The 27,449-nt window shown below is 45.2% G+C and overlaps 1 protein-coding gene across 4 annotated transcripts in view; it reads left to right on the forward strand.

Moving 5' to 3' along the window:
• The window catches only part of HMCN1 (hemicentin 1), a 293,517-nt gene that overhangs the window by 228,383 nt on the left and 37,685 nt on the right, over positions 1-27,449 (forward strand). For all 4 annotated transcript variants that reach the window (XR_013988112.1, XM_081011980.1, XM_081011981.1 and 1 more), the window contains 17 exons: positions 97-375; positions 3,126-3,322; positions 3,731-3,812; positions 5,723-5,859; positions 6,825-6,966; positions 7,644-7,788; positions 8,770-8,897; positions 9,704-9,860; positions 12,268-12,389; positions 13,865-14,029; positions 15,775-15,882; positions 18,388-18,525; positions 19,452-19,586; positions 22,127-22,396; positions 23,395-23,585; positions 24,893-25,106; positions 27,035-27,169. Coding sequence is in view for 3 of the 4 variants with exons in the window: in XM_081011980.1 (XP_080868106.1) it covers positions 97-375; positions 3,126-3,322; positions 3,731-3,812; positions 5,723-5,859; positions 6,825-6,966; positions 7,644-7,788; positions 8,770-8,897; positions 9,704-9,860; positions 12,268-12,389; positions 13,865-14,029; positions 15,775-15,882; positions 18,388-18,525; positions 19,452-19,586; positions 22,127-22,396; positions 23,395-23,585; positions 24,893-25,106; positions 27,035-27,169 (2,745 nt within the window). In the remaining variant the exon portion in view is untranslated. The remainder of the gene's footprint in view (positions 1-96; positions 376-3,125; positions 3,323-3,730; positions 3,813-5,722; positions 5,860-6,824; positions 6,967-7,643; positions 7,789-8,769; positions 8,898-9,703; positions 9,861-12,267; positions 12,390-13,864; positions 14,030-15,774; positions 15,883-18,387; positions 18,526-19,451; positions 19,587-22,126; positions 22,397-23,394; positions 23,586-24,892; positions 25,107-27,034; positions 27,170-27,449) is intronic.

Consider the following 27,449-nt stretch of genomic DNA (forward strand, 5'->3'; position numbering starts at 1 on the left):
GGTTAGCGGAGTCTGTAACCTGAAGCGTATGTAACCTGAAGCGTATGTAACCCGAGGTACCACTGTACTTGGAACCATTGTGTTTTCTCACTGCAGTATCACCAAGCATAGACAGTGGTGGAGGAACAGAAGAAGTAACGGTTGTAAAAGGGAACCCAGTCTCTTTGGTGTGTTCGGCTGATGGAACACCAACCCCTAAAATGTCGTGGCTTAAAGACGGCCAGCCTTTAAACTTCGGTTTCCATGTGTCTCTGGAAAACCAAGGAATGGGTCTTCACATAGCGAAGTCCGAGACTGATGACACAGGCAGATATACCTGCATAGCATCTAATGAAGCTGGGGAAGCCAACAAGCATTTCACTCTTAAAGTGCTGGGTAAGGATTCTTAACTTTTTTTTGTAATTCAGTCTGACCCAGGGAAAAAGGTAAAGGGACCCCTGACCATTAGGTCCAGTCGTGACCGGCTCTGGGGTTGCGGTGCTCATCTCGCTTTATTGGCCGAGGGAGCCGGCGTACAGCTTCTGGGTCATGTGGCCAGCATGACTAAGCCGCTTCTGGCGAACCAGAGCAGCACATGGAAACGCCGTTTACCTTCCCGCCAGAGCGGTACCTATTTATCTACTTGCACTTTGACGTGCTTTCGAACTGCTAGGTTGGCAGGAGCAGGGACTGAGCAATGGGAGCTCACCCCGTCGCAGGGATTCGAACAGCCAACCTTCTGATCGGCAAGTCCTAGGCTCTGTGGTTTAACCCACAGCACCACCCGCATCCCGCTGAAGTGAACTGAAGAGGTGCTAGTGTGCTGTTCTAAAAACAACAACCAAAACCTACAAAACATAAGAAGGCTTATCGCAGCTATCAGCTAGCCACTACTGGGTGGGGTATGGGTGTGGCTGGGACATGGGTGGCGCTGTGATCTGAACCACGAGCCTCTTGGGCTTGCCGATCGGAAGGTCGGCAGTTCAAATCCCCGCGATGGAGTGAGCTTCTGTTGCTCTGTCCCAGCTCCTGCCAGCCTAGCAGTTCGAAAGCACACCAGTGCAAGTAGATAAATAGGTACTGCTGCAGTGGGAAGGTAAACAGCATTTCTGTGCACTGTGGTTTCCATCGCAGTGTCCTGTTGTGCCAGAAGCGGTTTAGTCCTGCTGGACACATGACCCTGAAAGCTGACTGTGGACAAACGCTGGCTCTCTCGGCCTGAAAGCGAGATGAGCATCGCAACCCCATAGTTGCCTTTGACTGGACTTAACTGTCAAGGGGTCCTTTACCTTTACCTTTTACTATCTTGATAACCTCAAGGCTGCATTGCTGAGCTGCAGTGCACTTCTACTGGGGCTGTAGTTGGTACAAAATGCTGTAGCTAGGCTGTTTTGGGGGAGAGACTACTGAGAACATGTTGCACTTATTTTGAAAGAACTGCACTAACTGCCTATATGCTGCCAAAGCAAAGGTCAAGGTTCTTAGGTAGACCCTATACAGCATGGGAGGGACGCGGGTGGCGCTGTGGGTTAAACCACAGAGCCTAGGACTTGCTGATCAGAAGGTCGGCGGTTCAAATCCCCGTGATGGGGTGAGCTCCCATTGCTCGGTCCGTGCTCCTGCCAACCTAGCAGTTCAAAAACAGGTCAAAGAGGAAGTAGACAAATAGGTACCACTCCGGCGGGAAGGTAAACAGCATTTCCGTGCGCTGCTCTGGTTCGCCAGAAGCGGCTTAGTCATGCTGGCCACATGACCCGGAAGCTGTACGCCGGCTCCCTCGGCCAATAAAGCGAGATGAGCGCCGCAACCCCAGAGTCGGTCACGACTGGACCTAATGGTCAGGGGTCCCTTTACCTTTACCTTTATACAGCATGGGACCTAGATATTTTTCTGAGCACTTTCTTCCATATAGGCTTCCTATACGTTTAGAGCCAGGGAGAGATACTCTTGACTGTTCCTCACTTACCTGGCATTGGTATGTGGCAAGAAGGATAGAGCATTCTCAGGCAGGCTGATTGTTGAACTTCCCCCATCTTCAGATATGGCTCATATGGGGCTCACCCACACTTACCTTTAGCTCTGTGCTTTCTAGGTACAGTCAAACCTCAGTTGTCGAACGTAATCCATTCCAGAAAACCGTTTGACTTCTGAAACGTTTGATAACCAAGGCGCGGCTTCCGATTGGTTGCCAGAACTTCTTGCACTCAAGCAGAAGCTGCGTCAGAAATGAGATAACAAAATGAAAAAAACCTATTTAAATACACTTTCCCAGAGAAACCAGAAGCATTTTTGCTAGGGATAACAGGGGATGAATTAAAAAAGGAAGATTACAAACTATTCATGTACGCAACGACCGCCACTAGAATCTTAATGGCTCAGAAATGGAAATCCCAAGAAATCCCAACTTTAACGGAATGGCAGACAAAAATGTTTGAATACATAGAACTGGCGAAATTGATTTATAAGATTCGGAACCAAAAGGAAGCAAAGTTCGAAAAGGATTGGAGTAAGTTTGTTGAATATATACAGAGTAATTGTAAGAATTTTAAAACTGTAGCAGGATTAATGTAAATCTTGTGATGTGGATGGAGTGTAAATAAGAAACTGTAAGAAAAGATTTGAGACATGAAAACCGTTGAAGGGATGGAAGGAAGTCTGGGCGCAATAAGGCGCAGGGTAAATAAGAACATACAAATTTTTGAATGTAAGAGTATGTATTTTATTTGTTGTTGTTACAAAAAAGCAATAAAAAGTATTTGAAGGGGGAAAAAGGAAGCTGCGTCAGACATTCAGGTTCTGAAAAACGTTCGAAAACAGGAGCATTTATTTCTGGGTTTTCGGCATTCGGGAGCCAAAATGTTCAAAAACGGAGCCATTCGAAAACCGAGGTATGACTGTACAGGATCCACACTTTAAAGCTCTGTGTTCATGCCCCCCCTTTTTTTTGCCCCACCACTTTCCCTGCTCTTTAATGCTGAATTGGAACAAATTGCAATTTGGGCTTGCCAGTCTTAGGTCCAGTCTTAGGAGTGATTCATACAACCACAGTGTCAGAATTGCTTCTTCACGTCTTCTTCCCAGACCGCTCCATTAACGTTTGGATACATTCCTTTTGAGTAAAATTATGAAAGTTTCTTCTTCCGCAGAACCCCCTCAAATTAATGGATCAGGTCATCCTGAAGAAATTTCTATAGTAGTAAACAAACCACTGGAGCTCTTCTGTATTTCCGATGGAATTCCTGTCCCCAAAATCACATGGATGAAGGATGGGCGCCCAGTGCCCCAAACTGAAGATATTCGTATCCTGAGAGGGGGAGAGGTCCTTCGGATATCTAGTGCTCAGGTAACTGTAATACAACCATTCAGTTGTGGCCAATCTGCTTTTCCCCTCTTCCATTATTTTCTTGTTCAATATTAATAAGTCTCAAATCATCTCAAACCGAATTCAGTCAGATGTTTGAAACCTCACTGAAATCCAGGAAGAGTCTCCAGAATCCTTTTAATCTTCCAGTTTATCTTCCTTACTGTATTCTGATATTTCGTTTGTTGTCAGTTCTGCTTGTCTTCTCCCTCCTTCCCTTTCTGCCACACATAAAGACAGACACACACTCTTTCTTCTTCCATCCATGCGATTGTATTGGTGCAGCACTGATTAATGGGTAATGTAGCCAAATGGTTTTCCAACTACTTCCATTATTTGTGTTTAATTTGAATGTTATCCCTAACTGAGCCTGTCTGCGTGTTCCTGCAGGTGGAAGACACTGGAAGATACACATGTTTGGCTTCAAGCCCTGCAGGAGACGATGACAAAGAATTTTTAGTAAGAGTACATGGTAAGGTTAACTGAAGAGTACAGTAGTGGGGGAGAAATCTCTAAATGCTTCTATTGCATTGCTCAGTTTTCACCCACCTGTTTCTAAGGCTAGATATTGTGAAACGTAACAGCCCTGGAAAAGGTAGAAGAACACAGAATACCACTTCCAACTGGGATTTCTTGCTTTCTACTGAAACTGATTTCTGCCTCTTCAGAAGAGAGCAATGAAATAGCCTAACTTGCCTGTATTCAGTAACAAAGGTCACAAAGATCAGCCAACAGAAAATGTGCCGACCCAGCTTGTGAAGGTTAGGAATGCTCTACAGTGCACAAATATCAAATTCACGTCAGTCTGACCCGTAGACTGCACTCTAGAGCTCTTTTTATGTGACTGCCATGCAAATATCCAAAGTGTCTGTGTTTTTCAGAAGCCCTTTCTTTCTTAACCTGCCTGAAGCATCCCTGGTGGTGGTGGTGGTGGTTTGGTTATGAGTTTGAATGGACTATGCCCAGTGTGTGCGCGATAGGGGTTTGGCTGCATATGCATTACAGGGTCTGCTGAAACAGGATCACAAGGCCTTTAGACTTCCCTCCTCAACCTGGTTGCCTGCCACTCGTCTCTGAAATACAATACCCATCAGCCCCAGTTAGCAGGACCAATGGTCAGGGGTGGGAGATGATGGGAAATGTACAGTGGTACCTCTGGTTAAGAACTTAATTCGTTCCGGAGGTCCGTTCTTAAGCTGAAACTGTTCTTGACCTGAGGTACCACTTTAGCCAATGGGGCCTCCCGCTGCCACCGCACCGCCACCGTGCAATTTCTGTTCTCATCCTGAGGTAAAGTTCTTAACCCGAGGTATTACTTCCTGGTTAGCGGAGTCTGTAACCTCAAGTGTTTGTAACCTGAAGCGTTTGTAACCCGAGATACCACTGTAATCCAAAACATCTGGAGGGCACAGGGTTGGGGAAGGTTGCTTTAGAGCAAACAATTATACAGTGGTACCTCGGGTTACATACGCTTCAGGTTACAGACTCCACTAACCCAGAAATAGTGCTTCAGGTTAAGAACTTCGCTTCAGGTTAAGAACAGAAATCGTGCTCCGGCAGCGCGGCAGCAGCAGGAGGCCCCATTAGCTAAAGTGGTGCTTCAGGTTAAGAACAGTTTCAGGTTAAGAACGAACCTCCGGAACGAATTAAGTTCTTAACCAGAGGTACCACTGTACATTTCCCATCATCTCCCACCCCTGACCATTGGTCATGCTAGCTGGGGCTGATGGGTATTGTATTTCAGAGACGAGTGGTACTTAAGTAGTTAACCTGAGGTACCACTGTAGAGGGAACCATTATACAGATCAAATTATCTTGGCTGAGAACATGCTGGAGAGGTAACCAGCATTTGTCAATGGGAGGTTCGCCGATCAATTAAAGCTGTTCTACATGAACATCATGTGACAGTTGTATGGGCTGAATTGGTTCATGTTGGGAGAATCAGGCCTTGGGGTATGAACCTGAGCTGAACCAGGCTATATAGATCTAAACTAGAACTTTGAATTAGCCTGGAAACTTAATTGGTAGCCCGTGCAGTTGTGTCAGAGTTAGTATAATATATTTGGACTGTTCTACCTCAGTCAACAACTAGCTGAAGCTTCAAAACCATTTTCAGAGGCAGCCACATGTAGAACACATTGCTAAAACCCAACATAGTTATCAGAGTATAGGCAACCAAAGTTAGCCACAGAATACATGTAATAGCACATGCCTCTTGTACGAAGCATGACCTTCATTTTGAGAATTGCCTATAGGAAGCGTAAGTTACCCTGAGGTATGCAAAATTTCATAGCAGCTAGAGGTTCATCAACTTTTGGCAACTTCCTGCTAAGTAAATTAAGTTTTCGTTTACCATTATTTGCTATGATTTTTCTCTGACAGTTCCCCCTAATATTGCTGGCACAAGCAATCCTCAGAATCTCAGTGTGTTGCAGAACAGGCAGGTTATACTGGAGTGCAAATCGGATGCAGTGCCGCCTCCTACAATCACATGGCTCAAAAATGGGGAAATTATGCAGGTATGTGTTTTTTCCTTAAGAGTTGTTGTTCTCAGTCTGCCCCCAAACCTTTCGCAGATGCTCAAACTGCATGCCTAGTGGTGACTGAGGTTTGAACCAGCCAGAAGTGTTCCTGCTTCCCAGTTGCAGATTTTTTTATTTTATTTTATTTTATTTATTTTATTATTTTTTTATTTATTTACATCCTGCCCATCTGGCTGGATTTCCCCAGCCACTCTGGGCAGCTCCCAACAGAATATTAAAAATAGAGTCAAACATTAAAAACTTTCCTAAACAGAGCTGCCTTCAGATGTCTTCTAAAAGTCATATAGTTGTTTATTTCCTTGACATCTGATGGGAGGGCGTTCCACAGGGCGGGTGCCACTGCTGAGAAGGCCCTCTGCTTGCTTCCCTGTAACCTCACTTCTCGCAGGGAGGGAACCACCAGAAGGCCCTCGGAGCTGGACCTCAGTGTCCGGGCTGAGCGATGGGGGTGGAGATGCTCCTTCAGGTATATTATTTATGTTTGCATGGGGACCCACAAACAGGGAGCCTCGTGCATGTAGGTCTGATCCCTACAGTTTGTACACCTCAATTTGATGGTGCATATTCTGCATGAATAGTCCATGTGCTTTGGGCTTTTCATATGGAGATCCCATCAAAGTGAAGCATATGATCTACGCTCCCACCCCAACCCAGTCTGAAACCAGGGCATGGTGTTGGGGGAATATGACAAAGCAACCTTTCTGAAGCTAAGCAAACCTTGGACTCGTCAGTGCCTGGATGGCCGACCTTTGGGATCTCATGTAAGTCCTCTTGAGTTTCATGATGTAAGAAAGGCGGACTACAAAAATACCTGTGCGCTGTTCCCCACCATTACCACTAGATTCTCACCGTATTGCTTCCCATCTTGTGAGCAGGTACATTGTTGATTCTGCACCTGGGGAGGGGGGAATAATTTCATCTTGTGGAAACTCTCTTACCAGGCAACGGCCCGGGTTCGCATCTTGTCTAGTGGGAGATACCTTCAGATCAATAACGCTGACCTAAGTGATGCAGCAAGCTACACCTGTGTGGCAAGTAATGTCGCAGGCCAAACTACAAGAGAATTCGTATTAGCTGTAAATGGTAAGAAAAGGAAACATATTCCTACGCAAGCTTTGCATGGTTGATAACGTGAGAGAATGCCAAGGGCATAAGTAAACATTGCATTGGGACACAGTAACCATTTTATTTCATGGTGGAAATAATGTTTACACACCAGCCATTTTTGACCACACGTGCATGTGGCGACAGGTATATATGCACAATACAGTTTTGTGACTCTCAGATTGTTCCTTTATTCCTTGAATGAAAGAAAAGTGATGGAGTTTTCGTTGGACTCCATCGCTTTCTACGACAAGTGAGAGACTACACGTATGAATTTATTTATTGCATTTCTGTGCATAAAGAATCCTTGCTGCTGTAGTCCCATACATAAATACCATTGAGGCTTCCTTTGGTAATATTATTTTATGAAAAAGCGGTATATAAACATGTTTATAAATAAGTAAGTAAGCTCCCTGACCCGTACCTATTTGCTTCTGCCTTCCCTTAAATTTAGTCACTGATTGTCTCCAGGGATAGAAGGTAGGGTTAAATTAACCATGCAATATAGGCCTAATATCAAATTCTATTAAATGAAGCAGAGTTTTAGAAGATGATTTTACATCCAACCCCACATGTTCAGGAATGGCAGAAAATCCCATGTTTAATGGAAGGCAAGCAGTTCTTCTTATGCTTCCTGGAATTCTCCTTTTATACAGTTGCTCCTACAATCAAGGGTGGCCCTCAGACCGTGACAGTGAATATTAATATGTCTGCTGTTTTGGAGTGCATTGCGGAAGGCATACCAGCCCCAAGGGTTTCATGGAGAAAGGATGGAACCCTTTTTGCAGAAAACAATGCAAGGTAATGACGAGTTGGCGAAACAGACAGAATCTGTGTGTACACACCATGTTTTGAAGCACCTCCCTCCCCAGGTGCTGGGAACTAGTGCTGAGAGGGGTAAACTACAATAAACATGATTCTTTGGGGTGGGAACTGTCAGTTTGCATTTCTTGGCGCAGAAAGTATTGATCTGATGTGTAGAGAACTTTCTTATTCTACTTAATTCAAGAGGGTTCTGGAAGTTTCTTTGTGTGAAAGAAATAACAGAAGGTTCATGATGTTTGGGTTATTCCTTCAGAGAAGCTGAGTAAATTGTCTCTGTTATCTCTTCTGTCAAGGTCATGCTGACTATTATAAGAGGCCAGAAGAAGCCTGGCTTTCACTTTCTCTTTGTATCTCACTTCCTTCTGGTGTGGTATTCTTTATATAGTGTAAAGTTTTAGTCTTATTATAAGTCACTATACGTTTAAGTTGCCTGCTGCAACTGGATTTCTTAGGGACAATGCCAATCCTGAATGTTCTGGATTTGTGACCATTTGCCTTCAGTAGCAGTAAAGATCTCCTGGATGACATTTTAATTGCCTCTGGTCTATTTGGGGGGGATCCTGCAACGTGTTTACGTTTTTACTCTGCTAACTATACGTCAGAGATCTGCTCTTGAACAATACTGAGTAGAATTCTATGACTTTAAATTCTGTGCTTTAAATTCCACATGCTGGTGACAAATAGGGAACAGAAGGGTAATGAGAGCTGGGAGTCCCTCGAATCTGGTGGTCACCATGTTGCCTACCCCTGCAGAAGCACTTGTGGTCTAATCTGATTTCAGCGTACATCTTGACGCAAGGACTCAGTTCAAAGAAGGGGCCTTTTTCCTGCACCTTCTGCACTTTCTCCTGCACCTTCCAAATCGCTCCTTTCGGCATCTGTTAGAAATAGATCCTGTGAATGGGGAGATTATTGTTGCGCATGTCTGTGTTTTGAATCTTCTGTGTCTTGTTTTAGATATTCCGTGTCAGACAACGGATCCCTTCATATTCATTCAGCACACGTTACCGACACGGGGCGCTATCTTTGTATGGCAACCAATGTGGCTGGCACTGAACGCAAGCGAATTGACCTGCACGTCCATGGTAACTATGCACTTCTACAGATAAGCATACGAAAGAAGAGTATATGTGTTAACAGTCTCATTTCCCTTTATCTGAATAAATGAGATTGCTGGTCTTTGTGTTTGTTTGCTCTTTTTGCCAATACTATTTCCCAGATAAAATATGTCATCTGTATCATGAGCATATCAGTTTGCTTTTCTTAGTGCAGAAAGTATTGATCTGATGTGTAGAGATCTTTCCTATTCTAATTAATTCAAAAGGGTTCTGGAAGCTTCTCTGTGTGAAAGAAACAAGCAGAAGGTTCCTGTTGTTTGGGTTATTCCTTCAGAGAAGCCGAGTACAGCTAGTTTAAACTGGCTCTGTTATCTCTTTCTGTCAAGGTCATGTTGACTATAAAATTAGGGCCAGAAGGAACCTAGGTTTTACTCTTTTCTGTCTCTCTTTCCAAGTCTGTGGTGTTCTGTATAAAGTATACTTAGTGTTAAGGTTTAGTTTTATTATAAGTTATTGTAAGTTTAAGTTAAGTCTGCTGCAACTGGATTTCTTACGGACAGTGCCAATCCTGAATGTATTGGATTTGTGACCATGATGCTCATTTGCCTTCAGTGGCAGTAAAGCTCTGCTGGATGAGATACAATTGCCCCTGGTCTTTTTGGGGGGGAATCCTGCAACGTGTTTAAGTTTTTGCTCTGCTGACTATACATTGGAGTTCTGCTCTGGATCAATATTGAGTAGAATTCCATGACACAACATTCCCTGCATTCAGATTGTTCCTTATCAGTACCTTGATAAAGACTGATGTGTGTGCATGCGCTTTTCTCCGCTAGTTCCTCCATCTATTGCTCCTGGTCCTGGCAACATTACAGTAACTGTGAATGTCCAGACCACCCTGCCATGTGAGACCACAGGGATCCCTAAACCAGCAGTAATCTGGAAGAAGAACGGACACCTCCTTAATGTGGATCAGAATCAGAACACATTCAGGTGATATATGCTATCTCTGTTGTTTGTGTTGAGCCATTAGTGCATGGGTAGGCAAACTAAGGCCCAGAGGCCGGATCCGGCCCAATCGCCTACTAAATCTGGCCCGCGGACGGTCCGGGAATCAGCGTGTTTTTACATGAGTAGAATATGTCCTTTTTAAAAAAATGCATCTCTGGGTTATTTGTGGGGCCTGCCTGGTGTTTTTACATGAGTAGAATGTGTGCTTTCATTTAAAATGCATCTCTGGGTTATTTGTTGGGCATAGGAATTCGTTCATTCCCCCCCCCCCAAAAAAAAATATAGTCCGGCCCCCCACAAGGTCTGAGGGACAGTGGACCGGTCCCCTGCTGAAAAAGTTTGCTGACCCATGCATTAGTGCATACACTGCACTTTGTAGAGAGAAAACCAAAAAGTGCTCATTCAGTATGGATTAGAATCATAGAATCATAGAATCATAGAGCTGGAAGAGACCACAAGGGCCATCGAGTCCAACCCCCTGCCAAGCAGGAAACACCATCAGAGCACTCCTGACATATGGTTGTCAAGCCTCTGCTTAAAGACCTCCAAAGAAGGAGACTCCACCACACTCCTTGGCAGCAAATTCCACTGTTGAACAGCTCTTACTGTCAGGAAGTTCTTCCTAATGTTTAGGTGGAATCTTCTTTCTTGTAGTTTGGATCCATTGCTCCGTGTCCGCTTCTCTGGAGCAGCAGAAAACAACCTTTCTCCCTCCTCTATGTGACATCCTTTTATATATTTGAACATGGCTATCATATCACCCCTTAACCTCCTCTTCTCCAGGCTAAACATGCCCAGCTCCCTTAGCCGTTCCTCATAAGGCATCGTTTCCAGGCCTTTGACCATTTTGGTTGCCCTCCTCTGGACACGTTCCAGTTTGTCAGTGTCCTTCTTGAACTGTGGTGCCCAGAACTGGACACAGTACTCCAGGTGAGGTCTGACCAGAGCAGAATACAGTGGCACTATTACTTCCCTTGATCTAGATGCTATACTCCTATTGATGCAGCCCAGAATTGCATTGGCTTTTTTAGCTGCCGCGTCACACTGTTGGCTCATGTCAAGTTTGTGGATTTTAGCAGTGGGGAATTTATATTTTCCCATTTATCTTGTATTTGAGAATTGCCTAGACTCAACCCAAACAATTGCAACAAACCCTTCATAAAAGGTATTTCGAAGCAACCAGTCACAGTCTTTGGCAATGCTTTGTGTCTCTTACCCTTATTAAATTATTGTGTCTCTTACCCTTATTAGCTTAATAAAAACTGCCTTGTCAAATTGCTTAGAATTCCTGCAGCAACTTTCATTCAGAAACTTCATTATGAAAGTGCATATTACACCTCTGCAATGTTAGATGGCAGCTGCAAAACCCACAGGCTGCTTCTGGTTTCTGAATTATTTGGGGGATGCTTTCGCCTCACATGATGCCAAAGAGCCTGATTCTAAATTCCAGGCAAGGTACTCATGCCTAGGTAGATAAAGAGAAGCCTAGACTCTTTCTTATAAGTTTGTTTTTCTTAAAGACTGGAAAGGAATTTGTTGGGATATTTTAGGAGGTATAGGATAGCCCCTTGGATTGAAAATCCAAGCCAAAAATAATTTTGGATTCCAATCTATGTTCTAATGGTTATTTTTAGGTCTGCTTTGCAGCCAATCCAAGGACCTGTAAACCAACCACTGTGCTGCAATATAGACAAGCTGAACAAAATAACACAACACGATGGCCAATAACAATGGCACTAAACACTATATTAGACTAATACAAATGATCAGAAATTGAAGCCAAAGTCTCTAAATCTTCTTCACCAGTAGAGTTGGTTCTCTTCCAACTCTACAATTATATGATTTTATGTTGATCCTGATAAGGAGCTGGCCCATGGGGCCAAAAAAGGTTCCTTGCTCCTGTTCTAGGGCCAAGTTATTGGCATGAAGTTGGCAAGGGCCAAATCCAGATCAATTGGACATAAGACTGTGAATATTCTGGAGCTCAGTCCAAAATCAATCCTTGGGAACCACGTCTCTAAATCTTTCAATAGAATCTGAATTACTGTGGGATTTGGTGGTAACGCCTGCCCCCTAGGCCAGGGTTTCCCAAACTTGGGTCCCCAGCTGTTGTTAGACTACAACTCCCATCATCCCTGACCACTGGTCCTGCTACCTAAGGATGATGGGAGTTGTAGTTCAAGAACAGCTGCGGACCCCAGTTTGAGGAACCTGGCAGTCGAAAACGACTTGGAGGTGGTGCATGAAACGTTTTGCAGCTTACTGTCGCTACAGTTCACTTTCACTTTTGAATGTCAGCAATGGGATAGTATTTATTTCAGTAACTTTAGGGACTGTGGCATTTCTACTCAAACACAGCAGTGAGTTTAACCCCTTGTTCTTTCTGCAGGCTTCTGTCTTCAGGGTCACTGGTAATAATTTCTCCCACCGTAGATGACACTGCGCTCTACGAATGTATGGTATCAAATGAAGGAGGCGAGGATCAAAGAGCAATTGCTCTCATAGTACAAGGTACAGTATTGCGGCACTGTCAGAACGTCTTCATGGGAGCTCTTGAAACTCTGAGGCCATTGCTGTGCGGAGAGACGGTGTGTCGAGGAAGGGCTAGGAAGGGAGCTTTCAGTTTTCAGCTCTGGGCCCTTCTGATCCATTCAGTTAGAAAACCTTTCCTCCTTTCTGCACAAAATAAAGGTCTGTGACGTTAACATATGAGAGTGCTGGAGGTGAAATAGTTAAACAGGTTACCCAATCAGAACCCAGGGAGGTGGAGTCAGACGGACTATAAAACCAGCTCTGGGAGGGGGAAGGGGGGAGTTTGTTGGGAGTTGGGTAATTGGTTGGAGTGGGAGTGATTTGGGATAGAGTCTGTGGGTAGGGTGAGTTAGTGTAGCGAAATAAGCTGAGTCAGGAACAGTTAGGAGCTAGGAAGACATAAATATCTGAGAGGTGGTTTAGTGAGTGAGAGCAGGTAGCGGAAGTTATAGGTCTGGATAGGCAACCCCACGATTGCAATTGACCGATACAGTTTATGAAACCACACGCTTGTTAAACTGCAATAAATAAACAGAAGTTTATGATCTAATTTAACCCTGACTGGACACAGTATTGTACCAGGTAGGGCCTGGGTGGTGGCAGTGAGAAATAAAGTGGTGGCACAGGGATCAATAGATGGTGGAACGTCTGGGGACCCTGTGTGATCGCCACAGGGTCAAATGACTAGTGTGTCATAAATCTCAGCCCCTTCGGTACAGGGTGGTGTGCATGTGTTTTGCAAATAGTGTAGCGCTCCCAATTCAAATTGGGACACTAGTTTGGGTTGAGGTAGAAGTTCTTTAAGCCATTACTTCTGGGCCATGCCTACAGTTTCCATTGCCAACATGTGTCCCACTGAAATGAATTCGCTAGTTTTTTAGCAATAGAAGTTGAAGGTGAGGAACCCCAGATCTGACTTGGACTTATTGTCTAAGCCAGGGGTCAGCAAGGCTTACCTTGCCTGGGCTGGTTCACTGCCATGGAGTCCCCTCCATGGGTTGGATTGCGGGTGCGCGTGAGTGCGCACGCCCACAATTTCCGGTGCCTGTGTCTGCGCCGATGCGATTTCCAGCACCGCGAAAGCGAGTCCCAACGTTGCACTGGTTTAGCACAGTGCACGGGGACTCACCAAGCGGGCGGCTCAGTTCAGGGGCGGCTTAGGGGCCGGTAAAATGACCCCCGTGGCCTGCTTGTGGCCCATGGGCCTTAGGTTGCCGGCCCCTGGTCTAAGCAAAGGGTTAAAGACTCCCTGCTCCCTCCACTAGGGTTCTAGTCTAGCTTGAGAGCCTGTTGTTTATAGCTATGAAACAGACTCATGTCTGACATGTATTGTACATTTTATGTCCCTCAATTTGTTCTTATTCTGCTGGCCATTTACTGCAGTTCATCCAAGATAACATCACAACAGTGTAAATGATCAGCAGTTTTATTTTCCTTTATTTTCCTTACTTTAGTGCCTCCATCCTTGGCAGACGAAGCCGCAGATCTATTGGCAACCAAGTCATCTCCAGTCATGATTCCCTGCAGTGCCTCGGGTGTTCCTTCACCCACAATCTACTGGACCAAGAATGGAATAAGGCTTCTTCCTCGGGGAGATGGCTACAGAATTTTGTCTTCAGGTTTACAACGATTTTTATATTCATGTATTTAGGCGTGTTCATGACAACGGGTGGTATTAAACAAGTCGATCGGCTAGTGCAAGGATTTCTGCTTGTGTAATGGGAGTTTTCTTTCCCTTTCCCCTTCTTGTGCCCTCCCCAGATCTGTTCCGAAGGATTAGGGGCATAGGGAAGGGGTACAGTGAGAAGAGAGGGAAGGGAATTTCTGTTGTGCAGCCCAAACTCCTTACAGTAGTGGATCTGCTTCAGTGGATACCGCTCGCTTTCATTTTCAATTCCTTAAAGGATGCCATCATTTCTGTTTGGGCCAGAGCCTTTGGCTGAGACTGCACATTTTTGTGTCGTGTAATTTCAGTTTCCAAACGCTAGGCTGCCATTTCTCCACTGGAAAGAGGCATCAAGAGGGTGCGATTTGCATAAGAAAAGATAACTGACAGGAGGGAACGGGGTGCTTAATCTTTCCCATGTCTTGCTGGTCTTCCTCCCACAGCTGATTTTTCTTCCATCCAGCTTCCAGAACCATTTTTGTGTGCGATGGGAACCCAAGTGTGGAATCCTGCCATGAGAAAAAATGGAGGGGTGGTGAGGTGAATTTGCAGGGGGAAAGTGGGGTTCAGGCATCTCTGCCCCCGGCTATCCAAATGAGAAGTGACAGCCAGACCCTTTAGATATGCAAGTTTATTAGTAACACATCCTTCTAGCCAAGGACTCCAGACATAAACCGAAATATTCACATGCCTAAGAGCTGCACACTGCATTTTAAACTCTATATCGATATATTTTTGTTGCTTCCCTTCCATCAGTGTTCTAGTGAACTTTGCTGCCTTAGTCTTGGAATGTAGCTGAATGAACTACCTGAGATCTGCAAGGGCCCCCTAATCGCTGTTGAGCTACCATATTCTTACATGTACAGTGGTACCTCGGGATGCGAACGGGATCTGTTCCGGAGCCCCGTTCACATCCTGAATAGAATATAAGACGCAACGGCGCGTCTGCGCAGGTCATGTTTTGCCGCTTCCGCACATGTGCGTGACATCGTTTTGAGCGTCTGTGCATGCGCGAGTGGCGAAACCCGGAAGTAACGCGCACCGTTACTTCCGGGTTGCTGCGAAGCGCAACCCAAAAGCACTGAACCTGAAGCACATTCAACTCGAGGTATGACTGTATTGGACGAGGTTTTTTGACTAAAAAATCACGTCAAAAAATTGGGGTCGTCCAATACACGGATAGTGGCGTGGCAGTGGGGAGAAGCGGCACACCACCAGCCATTCGGTTGGCGGGAGTGTGGCTTCCCCTGATGCTGCAGTGAGTGGGGAGCAATCCGGGGGGTGCTTCTTGCCTGCAGCTGGGGGGGGGAGAAGCTATGCGCCGCCAGCCAGCCAGCTCTTTGATGGGAGTGCAAATTCACCCGATGCCGCCGCACATGGGAAGCACCCCCTGGATCGTTTCCCATGCGCAGAAGGCACCGGGGAGGTTGCGCTCCTGCAAACCGGATAGCTGGAGGGAGCGCAAATTCACCCGATGCTTCTGCGCATGGGAAACGCTCTAGGGAGTGTTTCCTGACCGCAGCTGCGTGGGGGGGGGGGAGAGACTCAACAACTTTGGACCATCTCCCCTCATTTTCTTAAAATTTAGTCCCCCAAAATGGGGGGAAAGGTCTTATACAAGGGGGCGTCTTATAGACGGAAAAGTACGGTATTCCTGCTGCAGCTTGCATCTTTAAACTTTCCCACCTATTCCTGCAGGTACTGTTGAAATTGCTGCTGCGCAACTGGACCACGCGGGAAAGTACACTTGCACTGCGCGGAATGCTGCTGGCTCTGCCCACAGACACGTGACTCTTCATGTACAGGGTGAGGTGGGAACTTGTATATTTCTTGCCTATCTGAAAGTGAACTATCGCCCCAGCTAGGGCTGGAATAAAGCATGCCACTGTTTGAGGCAAACAAGCAAAGGACGCCCGCATTCTCCACCAGGTCCTAGCTCAACACGCCCACTGCCCATTGTACCCCCAGCCACTTGCCTGCTCACTTTCCCTGCCCAGCGAGCACTTTCCCCAGTCTCAGCGCCACCATGCCATTTTGTAAATTTGGGGAGCTGAGCAGCAACTTGGTTCCTGTTAATTCATAATTTATTGCGGTCAGAGACCAGCTTGAAAAGCGCAACTGGGACAGCTTTCACAAGAATAAAATATACGTGTAAAGCAGTGTACAGCAGCAGTTTAAAGATTAAAATCTAAGTTGAGCACGTGTACACGTAAAGATCTAAAAAGTTGGGCTACAAATTGTCCCTGACACCCTGGAGGCCGACTTTGACTGTTTTCCTAGCGAACTAATTTGTTTCGGGGGGTGGGTGGGGTGGGTCCGGTTTTAAACAGTCATGTTTCCACTTCTGGGACCTCCTCTTTTGTTTTTTGTTTTTTATATAATATTTATTAAGATTTGAAAGGTTACAAAAAGTAAAAAGGAAAAATAAAAAAACAGCATATTAAGCAAAAACAGAACATCACATCACAATACGGAAAAGAAAAAGAAAAAGAAGAAGGAAAAAAAATACAATGAATCTTCCCATAACTTATCTTTCATTTACTTATTTCCTTGACCTCCTCACACCTCCCTTTTTTGTATTCTAGTTCAGTTAGCTATTTCAGCAAATCCTTTCCATCTTTTCCAGTTTTTGTCCTATATTTTATCTTAGTATAATGTAATTTTACCTTCCCTACTTTCACCATTTAACAATCTGTTTTTTCTTAATGCTTTATAGCATTTCTGCTAAAACCACATTACTTCATTCCAACATCCATCTAACATTTCTTAATTTTACAATGTTTCTGTAAATAAACTTTAAATTTCTTCCAAACTTCTTCCACCAACTCTTCTCCCTGGTCTCGAATTCTGCCGGTCATTTCCGCCAATTCCATATAATCCATCACCTTCGTCTGCCATTCTTCCCGGGTGGGTAGATCTTGTGTCTTCCAATACTTCGCTATGAGTATTCTTGCTGCTGTTGTGGCATACATAAAGAAATTTCTATCCTTTTTTGGCACCAATTGGCCAACCATGCCCAGGAGAAAGGCCTCTGGTTTCTTCAGGAAGGTATATTTAAATACCTTTTTCATTTCATTATAAATCATCTCCCAGAATGTCTTAATCTTTTGGCAGCACTGACCAAAGGCCTGGCCTTAGGGCTCCCCTAAGCTACCACCACCAGTATCAGTCAGTTGCAGCCCACTCCCTTTCCTCTTGCCTAATGGGCAGCTTATCTAGCACCACAAGTGAATTGGAGGTGTCTCCTAATAATAATAATAATAATAATAATAATAATAATAATAATATATTTTTGTACCCTGCCCATCCGACTGGGTTGCCCCAGCCACTCTGGGCGGCTTCCAACACGTATAAAAGCATAATATAATATCAAACATTAAAAACTTCCCTATACTGTACAGTGCTGCCTTCAGATGTCTTCTAAAAGTTGTGTGGTTATTTATCTCCTTGACATCTGACAGGATCTTAGCTCCTGCCCAGTTTCCCCCAAAGCATATCAACATCACTTCAGGCATTACATCTGCAGAGATTTTTGGGCCCGATTTGACTAACCAGACGCGTTAGCAGAAGCCAATGCAAGGACTCTTGCTAACACAACTTGGATTTCTCCTCTCCTTCCGTCCTCGCACCCCCCCGCCCCGCCCGCCCGCAAATCCATCTGGGGGGTCTGGGGAACCTTAGAACAGCATTGCTGGAAAACAGAGGGGATTGTTCCATCTGGCAAGCAAAAATGCTTTCACTGACAGAACAAATGCCTTAGTGTGACGTTGGACTCCACTCTGTGTTAGAATCCTTTAAAATGGGCTTGTTTTGAAATGAGTCATTCTGGGCTGGACTGGGCTTGAAGACAGAGACAGCAATCAAAGATTTTCTATACAGTGGTACCTCTGGTTAAGAACTTCATTCGTTCCAAAGGTCCGTTCTTAACCTGAAACTCTTCTAAACCTGAGGTACCACTTTAGCCAATGGTACCTCCTGCTGCCGCCGCCGTGTGATTTCTGTTCTCATCCTGAGGTAAAGTTATCAACCCAAAGTACTACTTCCGGGTTAGCGGAGTCTGTAACCAGAAGTGTTTGTAACCCAAGGTGTTTGTAACCCGAGGTACCACTGTATTGGCAATGGTTGATCCAACATTAATTAATACATCTACGTATTATAACATGGCTTACAGTATCTGTTTATTCATAACATAGTTTGTGGAATGGGGATATTTTTCTTTTGGTAGGCAACCTGGTAGGGGTACGTAATAATTATTGTAAACAGCTGGATGGACCAGTAATCAGATCTTTTCTGTGCTCCTCTGAATCTTAGAACCACCAGCTATAAAAGTACAACCTGGAATGCTTGACGTCATTCTCAACAGCCCAATTCTCCTACCATGTGAAGCGGTAGGCTCACCACGTCCTAAAATAACGTGGCAGAAGGAAGGGGTCAGTGTTAACACCACAGGTATCTTGTTTTGCTTTATAATTTCCCGTTCTCCTAAGAGCATTTAGCTACATACAGTTGAAAGGGAATTTGTGCTGCAGTTCTGTATCCTAAGAAAGGATATACTTTGAAACATCTCCTAGAGTTTATTCACACATGCGTGGTCATCACTGTGTGGTTGCCGTATCAAGCAGTGCATTCATGTGAAATCTTTCATCTTCATCATTTGCAAAACTTACAAAATTTTGAGCGAGTAGTTTCCAAGCAGAGTGTGGTTAAAATTATAAATGTGGCTGAAATCTATAAAACAATTAAAATCAGATATACATATAGCCGTCATCACCTCACCAAAAACAAAAATAAAATCAATAAAACTTTTTTTTTTTTTAAAAAAGGTAACTAAATCATGTGTCTGAATAGTTTACTGAAACAGAGGTTTTGCTGCAGGTAACTAAAATAATATAGTGAGTGTACCTGCCCAATGTCTTTACGCCAACGAGTTGCTGTCACTCCAAAGGAACAATTCCTCACAAATGCAGTGCCAGTTTCACAGATCAAAGTGATTGAATAGTCACATTATGAGGCAAGGTGATTCCTTAAGTAAACTGGTCCCAAGCCATTACGGGCTTTATATACCAACAGTAATGCCTTGAACTTGGCCCGGTAACCAGTCAGAAGCCAGTGCAGATCTTTGGACACAATTATTTTCAGTCGAATCAATCTGCGCATTTGCCTACCAGTTACCAAATGTACATATGCTTATATGGAAACCTGTTCTAAGATATGCCTGTTGCACCTCTTAAAAAAACAAACTGAACGAACGGAGAGTTCACAACCTTTCTAGTAAACCTATTTCTCCAGCAAACTATTTTTATAGAATCTATAGCAGTCCTAATGTTTCTCTACTACTGTGGTCTTCTTTAATACATAATGCGCATGTGTTCTAGGGGACAGTTATACCATTCTCCCCAGTGGCAGTTTGCAGATTGCAAAAGCTGCTGCTGAAGACGCTGGAACTTACATTTGTGTGGCTCAGAATCCAGCAGGTACTGCCCTTGGGAAGATCAAACTGAAGATCCAAGGTAAGTTTTGCATTGAGCTGCAGCTTGTTAATAATATCTGAGGTTATCTCGGAACGTATCTGATGTGCCACTAGAATAGGGGAGAGCAGCTTTTTCTTTCTGTTGAGGGCTGCATTTCCTCTGGTGTCACACACAGCATAGAATTTGCTCCCACGAGTGGTTGTGATGGTCACTGACTTGGATGCCTTTAGGCAAATTCGTGGCGGGATAAGGCTATCAGCCATGATTATTAATTAATTAATTAATTAATTATACCCCACCCATCTGGCTGAGTTTCCCCAGCCACTCTGCGCAGCTCCCAATCAAGTGTTAAAAACAATACATCATCAAACATTAAAAACTTCCCTAAACAGGGCTGCCTTCAGATGTCTTTTAAAAATAGAATAGCTGCTTATTTCCTTGACATCTGATGGGAAGGTGTTCCACAGGGCGGGCACCACTACCGAGAAGACCCTCTGTCTGGTTCCCTGTAACTTCCCTCCTCGCAGTGAGGGAACCGCCAGAAGGCCCTCAGCGCTGGATCTCAGTGTCCAGGCTGAACGATGGGGGTGGAGATGCTCCTTCAGGTATACAGGACCGAGGCAATGGCTGTATTCCACCTCCACTGTTGTAGGGGAGCGTGATACAGTGGTACCTCGCAAGACGAATGCCTCGCAAGACGAAAAACGCGCACGACGAAAGAGTTTTTCGTTTTTTGAGTTGCTTCGCAAGACGAATTTCCCTATGGGCTTGCTTTGCAAGACGAAAAACGAAAAAGACAAAAACGTCTTGCAAGTTTGTTTCCTTTTTCTTAAAACCGTTAATACCCAGGGTGACTTCGAGGAGCAACTCATAGCACGCGGTGTGGTAGCCTTTTTTGAGGTTTTTGAAGACTTTGGTGATTTTGAAGACTTTGGGAAACCGTGCTTCGCAAGACGAAAAAAATCGCAAGGCGAAAAAACTCACAGAACGAATTAATTTCGTCTTGCGAGGCACCACTGTACTGCACTCAGGTTGTGGTTGTGAGCTACCCATGAGCATCTGGTTCATCACAATGAGAGCAGAGTGCGGGCCTAGATTTTTGGCTTGAACCAGCAGGGCTCTTGTTATATAATTTGTCAGGGTCAGGAGTCAAAAGGGGAGGCATGGATAGGTGAGGCCACCTGCTTTCCTCTTTCTGCTACCTCCTGTCCCATTTCCCTCCTTCTTGCTGGGAGCTGCATGAAACTTGTGAAGTGACCTTTATCTTCTTAACCTTTCCTAAGAAGTACCATATTTTTTGCACCATAACACTCACTTTTTTCCTCCTAGAAAGTAAGGGGAAATGTCTGTGCGTGTTATGGAACGAATGCCTACGGGTGGCGGGGGGGGATCTGCTGCAGTCGTGAGCAGAGGATCCATGGTTCCCCTTCCTTCCCTCCTCCATGGCTCGCTTTGAAACAGCAAAGCGGGAGAAGAGCCGCTGAGTGGGGAGGAGAGAGGGACAGAGAGCCTGCTTGCTTTAAAGGAGCAAAGCGGGAGAGGAGAGGAGCCGCTTACACGAATGTAAGCAGCTCCTGTCCGGTTGGCTCCTTTAAAGCAAGCAGGCTCTCTGTCCTTCTCTCCTCCCCACTCAGCTGGCTAAATAGCAGCAAAGTTTTTCAGCGAGCCAGGGAGGAGGGAGAGAAGCAGAGCCTGCTTGCTTCTCCTCTTATACCCCTCTTCTGCATTATTAACAGCATCCTTCTCCACCCACCCCACGCGTGTTCCTTGGCCCTTGAGTGCTTTTCCTTCCCTCCCCACTTAAAACGTGGTTACAAAGCATGGATCCACATGGATCCTCAGGATTTTTGCACTGGGCTACCTCAAACTCACCGTCAGATCACATGTCTGTGGCCACAGCATGAACCACAAAAATCATACAGCCACTGTTTTGTTTAGAATATTTTTTTTCTTGTTTTCCTCCTCTAAAAACTATGTGCGTGTTATGGTCAGGTGCGTGTTATAGAGCGAAAAATACGGTACATCATTAGAGCCTCAACAAGGGGGGGAAAGAGAACAACCAGGAGTACAGTGGATGCTCGGGTTGCGAATGTGATCCGTGCGGGAGGCACGTTCGGAACCCGCAGTGCCACGTCTGCGCACGCGCAGGTTGCGATTCGCCGCTTCCGCGCATGCACAAAACGTGATTTAGCGCTTCTGCGCATGGGTTGCGATTCAGCGTTTCTGCGCATGCACAAAGCGCCATTTAGTGCTTCTGCGCATGCGCGGCCGCCGAAAGCCGGAAGTAACCCATTCTGGTACTTCCGGGTTTCGGCACGTCCGTAACCCGAAAAAACGCAACCTGAAGCGTCTGTAACCCAAGGTATGACTGTATAGCTCTCCAGACAATTCCTGCTTTTGTCCCCTGCCCTTGAGAAAAAGAGATGAAATGAAAAATCAGGTGCCTGGTGCACAGTGATCAATAGGGTTAGAAGATGGAGACAGCTTGGGGAAGCAAGAGTTTGTGGAGTAGTATAGGGAATGTTGTCCCACTGTCTTCTAGCACTGCCCATTTAAACAATTGATTCATTGTCTACCAGTTCCCCCAGCTATCAGATCTCACCCGGAAGAATACATGGTGGTTTTGGATAAGCCTGTCACACTGTTGTGTGAAGCAGATGGCTATCCGGCTCCTGAGATCATGTGGCATAAAGATGGACAGCAGGTCACAGAGTCCATGAGGCAGAGAATCCTCAGCATGGGGTCTTTGCAGATTGCCTTTGCTCATCCGAGCGACACCGGCCGTTACACATGCACGGCTGCCAACGTGGCTGGAGCAAGCAGCTCGAGCATGGAGCTCACCGTGTTTGGTAAGCATAGCTGGAAGTGAGGAACATGCATTGGCTATTAATCATGGTGGAAGCAAGTATGATGGATGGGACCAGGTTTGTTTGTTCTTCACAGTTTTAATTAGCTGTTCCCCATATCCTCATACAACTTAAGCTGCCATTCTTCTTTGGTTGGGACTTCACTTGTTTTCCATTTTTGAGTTGCGTGGTGAGTTCCCGCCTCCCCCCTCAGAAATAAAGACACGAGACACAAGAATTCAGGTGAATGGGTCAAATTAGGCCACAACTTTATTGATTACAGGAATTGAGTGGTATTGGCTTAGGCATTGGTCCTAACAGCTAACCGGCTTCAGCCTGCTTGCCTGAAGACCAGTAAGGGTTAACGACCAGTAGGGGGAGTCCCGCTGATGCACGTCAACTAGGATCTCCCCCGGGGTCACCGCGCGGGGGCGTGTCATGGGCCCACACCTCCATAGGCTTAGGACAAGGCCATGCCCGGAAAATAGGGAAACCCTCGGCCGTGCCAGACCTAAGTAAGGCGAGGCCACGCCCCCCCGGGCCAGCCGATTGGCTGGCTCGAGGTATGACATGTCCAAGGATTCCCTGGTATCGCGGGGGCCTTTTTGACACCTGGGAATTTCAGTCTGAATTATCTCCAGCAGAAAGGACTCTGGTTTGGGAGCAAAAGTACTTTTAAACATTTTTTTCCCCAATTCATTATGGATCATTTCCCAATACTCTCTTACCCTTTTGCAAGTCCACCACATATGAAAGAACATACCCTCCACCTCTTTGCACCTTCACCACTTATCTGATTCAGTCTTACACTGTACATCTTATCAAGACTACTCAGAGTTAAATACTGTCTGTAAATCAGTTTCAAATAGTTCTCCTTCAAAGAATAACATGCTGTGAACTTCAGATCACTTTTCCAGAGTTTTTCCCACCCAACTCTGTAGATTCCTAAGGACATGTGTAATTAATTGTTTTCTTTCTTTTCTTAAAAAATCTCCCTACAGTTCCACCTAAGATACGCAGTACAGAAGCCCATTACACAGTTGCAGAAAATGCGCAAGTGGTTCTGCCGTGTGTTGCTGATGGAATGCCAACGCCATCCATGAATTGGAAGAAAGAGGGCCAACTTTTAATGAGCATGGTGGGAAAATACACAGCTCTGTCATATGGAGATCTCATTGTGGACAATGCTGCGGTAAGCATTTGACTGAGCAACGTATTCAAGGTAGCCACAGGCTGATAGACATGCAACTTGCCCAACCTGAAAGTGTGTGATTTGTAGGTTTCTTGAGCCAAAGATGCCCTGCTATGTTTAGCTGTAGTCCATGAGTATGGACCCAATGGTAGCATTGTGATATAAGGTTAATACTGTGTTCATTACAGATACAGTGGTACCTCGGGTTACATACACTTCAGGTTACATACGCTCCATTGCAGGTGTGTGTGTGTGTGTGTGTGTGTGTGTGTGTGAGTTAATAATGGCTCTGGAAAGGAGGAAGACAGCACAAGTTACACCCTTATGGCTATGGGGGAGAAGAAAAAAGGAGGCTGGGTTGTTAGCTGACAGCTCTACTACTAGGAGGATACAGTGGTACCTCAGGTTACAGATGCTTCAGGTTACAGACTCCGCTAACCCAGAAATAGTACCTCGGGTTAAGAACTTTGCTTCAGGATGAGAACAGAAATCGTGCAGCAGCGGCACACCAGCAGCAGGAGGCCCCATTAGCTTCAGGTTAAGTGGTGCTTCAGGTTAAGGACAGTTTCAGGTTAAGAACGGACCTCCAGAATGAATTAAGTACTTAACCCGAGGTACCACTGTACATGGTTATGCTTTGCCATGGGACCTTATCCCCTGTTTAAACAGCATCACTCGGAACCTGGCAATGCATTATGTCAAAAAAGAAAGAAATACAGTGGTACCTCGGGTTACATCCGCTTCAGGTTACAGACTCCATTAACCCAGAAATAGTACCTCAGGTTACGAACTTTGCTTCAGGATGAGAACAGAAATCGTGCTCTGGCGGCGCAGCAGCAGCGGGAGGCCCCATTAGCTAAAGTGGTGCTTCAGGTTAAGAACAGTTTCAGGTTAAGAACAGACCTCCAGAACGAATTAAGTTCTTAACCCGAAGTACCACTGTAGCAGGATTCAATTCAGTTGTTGCACTAGTGGAAGAATGAGTTCCACTCACACAGCAGGACTTTTCCACATCCCCACGCCCCCTGGTGTGCTCCCCTAAATCTGCTCTTGGGGATTGCAAGTTGCTTTGCAACATTTTTGTAGAAAGCAATGAATAAATGCAATCAATCAATCAATCAATCAATCACTGCAGCATTTGATAGCAGAGACCCAATGATGGAGTAATTCAAATCCGTATACAAACTTCAGTCAAGTACTTTCTTTTTGAGATCCCTCCCATGTCCAAATGACCATTATATTTATTACAGAATATTTCCCCCCCTGTTAAATGTTTTTATGTGCTGTTCTTTATTTCCTTCCTACAGCCTGAAGATTCTGGCAGCTACACCTGCATTGCCAGTAATGTTGCTGGTGAAGATACCCACACCGTCAACTTAACCGTCCATGTGTTGCCAACCTTTACTGAGCTCCCTGGAGATTTAGCTTTAAATAAAGGAGAACGACTTCAGCTAACTTGCAAAGCAGTTGGAGTTCCTGTGCCACAAATCTCATGGACTTTTAACAATAATATCATCCCAGGTTAGTACATCAAAGGACTAGATTGTATCTAGAAAACACAGGTTTTGTTGTTGTTTAGTCGTGTCTGACTCTTTGTGACCCCATGGACCAGAGCACGCCAGGCACTCCTGTCTTCCACTGCCTCCCGCAGTTTAGTCAAACTCATGCTGGTAGCTTCGAGAACGCTGTCCAACCATCTTGTCCTCTGTTGTCACCTTCTCCTTGTGCCCTCAATCTTTCCCAGCATTAGGGTCTTTTCCACAGAGTCTTCTCTTCTCATGAGGTGACCAAAGTATTGGAGCCTCAGCTTCAGGATCTGTCCTTCCAGTGAGCACTCAGGGCTGATTTCCTTCAGAATGGAGATGTTTGATCTTCTTGCAGTCCATGGGACTCTCAAGAGTCTCCTCCAGCACCATAATTCAAAAGCATCAGCCTTCTTTATGGTCCAGCTCTCACTTCCATACATCACTACTGGGAAACCCATAGCTTTAACTATACAGACCTTTGTCGGCAAGGTGATGTCTCTACTTTTTAAGATGCTGCCTAGGTTTGTGATCGCTTTTCGAACTTTCACAAAAATTGAATTCCTGACATGGAATAAGCATGTGCATATGAGATACCTGATACAGTGTGTTGCTCTCCTAACACGAAATGAGTTAGGTGATGGTTTCTCTTCATATCAGCTTCTGTAGGTAAAAAAAAAAAGTAGGTATCTTTTCGAATTACAAATAACACTTTATAAGACAGAATGGAAACGAGACAACATGATAATTGGAAAGAGCAAAGTGTGGCTCGGTGTGTAGAAGTTATATTGTAAGGAACGGTTGAGGGAGCTGGGTTTGTTTAGCCTGTGAAAAAGGAGACTGAGAGGAGATATGATAGCCATCATCAAATTTTTAAAGGGCTGCCACATAGAAGATGGAGCAAGCTGCTCTGGAGGGTAGGGCCTGAACCAATGGCTTCAAGCTGCAAGGAAGGAGATTATAAGTAAACATCAGGAAGAACTTCCTGGTCGTGAGAGCTGTCAGTGGAACGATCTCCCTCGTGAGCTGGTAGATGCTCCTTCCTTGGAGGTTTTTAAACAGAGATTGGATGGTGGTCTGTCATGGATGCTTTAGTTGAGATTACTGCATTGTAGGGGGTTGGACTAGATGACCCACAGGATCCCTTCCAACTCTCCAATTCTATGTAAGGAACGTAGGGTGAATCCAGCCCCACTGCACCAGACCCAACTAGGTGCCCCGAGAAACCCACTAGGAGGAAATGAGCACAACAGCAAAAGATCAGCATGCTTAGGTATCTCTTTATTGCAGAGGAGTTATGTAATTTCAAAGCAACCTGAAAAGTCCTAAGCAACCTCAACATTCCAGTAGAATTGCAGGCAGAAAGAAGGCATGGTTAACAAGTACCGTATTGGCCCGAATACAAGCCGCAACTGAATATAAGCTGCACCTTTAAAATTGGAGGGGGGGGAGAGAAAAAGAAAAAATACCTGGATATAAGCCGCTCCCTTTCTCGCTGCTCCTGGCTGCATACTGGGCGGGGGGGCGCGGGGGGGCGCGGGGAGAGCCATGCTGCGTTCCCAGCAGCCCTTCCCCTTCCTCGCTCTTCCCATTCCAAGCCTTGGGGGAGAGGATGGGGGACTATGTGCTTTGCTGTGCTCCTGGCGCTGTTTGCCTTGCGCTCCTGGCTGCATACCGTAAGGTTGGGAATATAAGCCGCCCTTTAACTTTCCACGGTCAGAATTTTTTTGCGGGGTGGGGGGAAGCGAGGCTTATATTCAGGCCAATACGGTATCTCCACCTGCTGTCTTTTCCCATAAAGCTGTATCTACTGGCATATTGGGGTACTGAACACCCCCAATCTATGCATGTAAAATGTGTGTTTTGTTGAGCCTTTAGATTTTGTTGGTTTTCTTTTTCTTTGTCGTTCTCCTCTTGTTCCGCTAGCACAATACGATGGTGTGAATGGACTTAGCCAACTTGTCATTGAAAGAGTGTCCAAAGAGGACTCGGGAACCTATGTGTGTACGGCGGAAAATGTAGTTGGTTCTATCAAGGCTCTTGGATTTGTGTACGTTAAAGGTATGTATTACTGGTAAGTTTGGGAATCGTTTCACACTCCATCTAAAAGCAGCATCATGGGTGGTCAGGGGAATGAATGGACATGGACTGTCTAACTTATGAAAATGAAAAGAGCCTGACTCGTATCAATAGTTGCAGATGAAACCTCTTTCTAATTTACATCTGAATCTGGATTAGGAATACATTTTAAACTAGGTGAATTTTCTGCAATCAAAATTACTGAATTCAAAAACAGCTGAAGGGGCTCCACATTCACAAAACTAGATTCAGATTCATTCCA

This window comes from Podarcis pityusensis, assembly GCF_964106645.2.
Source record: "Podarcis pityusensis genome assembly, chromosome: 6".
NCBI classification, from domain to species: domain Eukaryota; kingdom Metazoa; phylum Chordata; class Lepidosauria; order Squamata; family Lacertidae; genus Podarcis; species Podarcis pityusensis.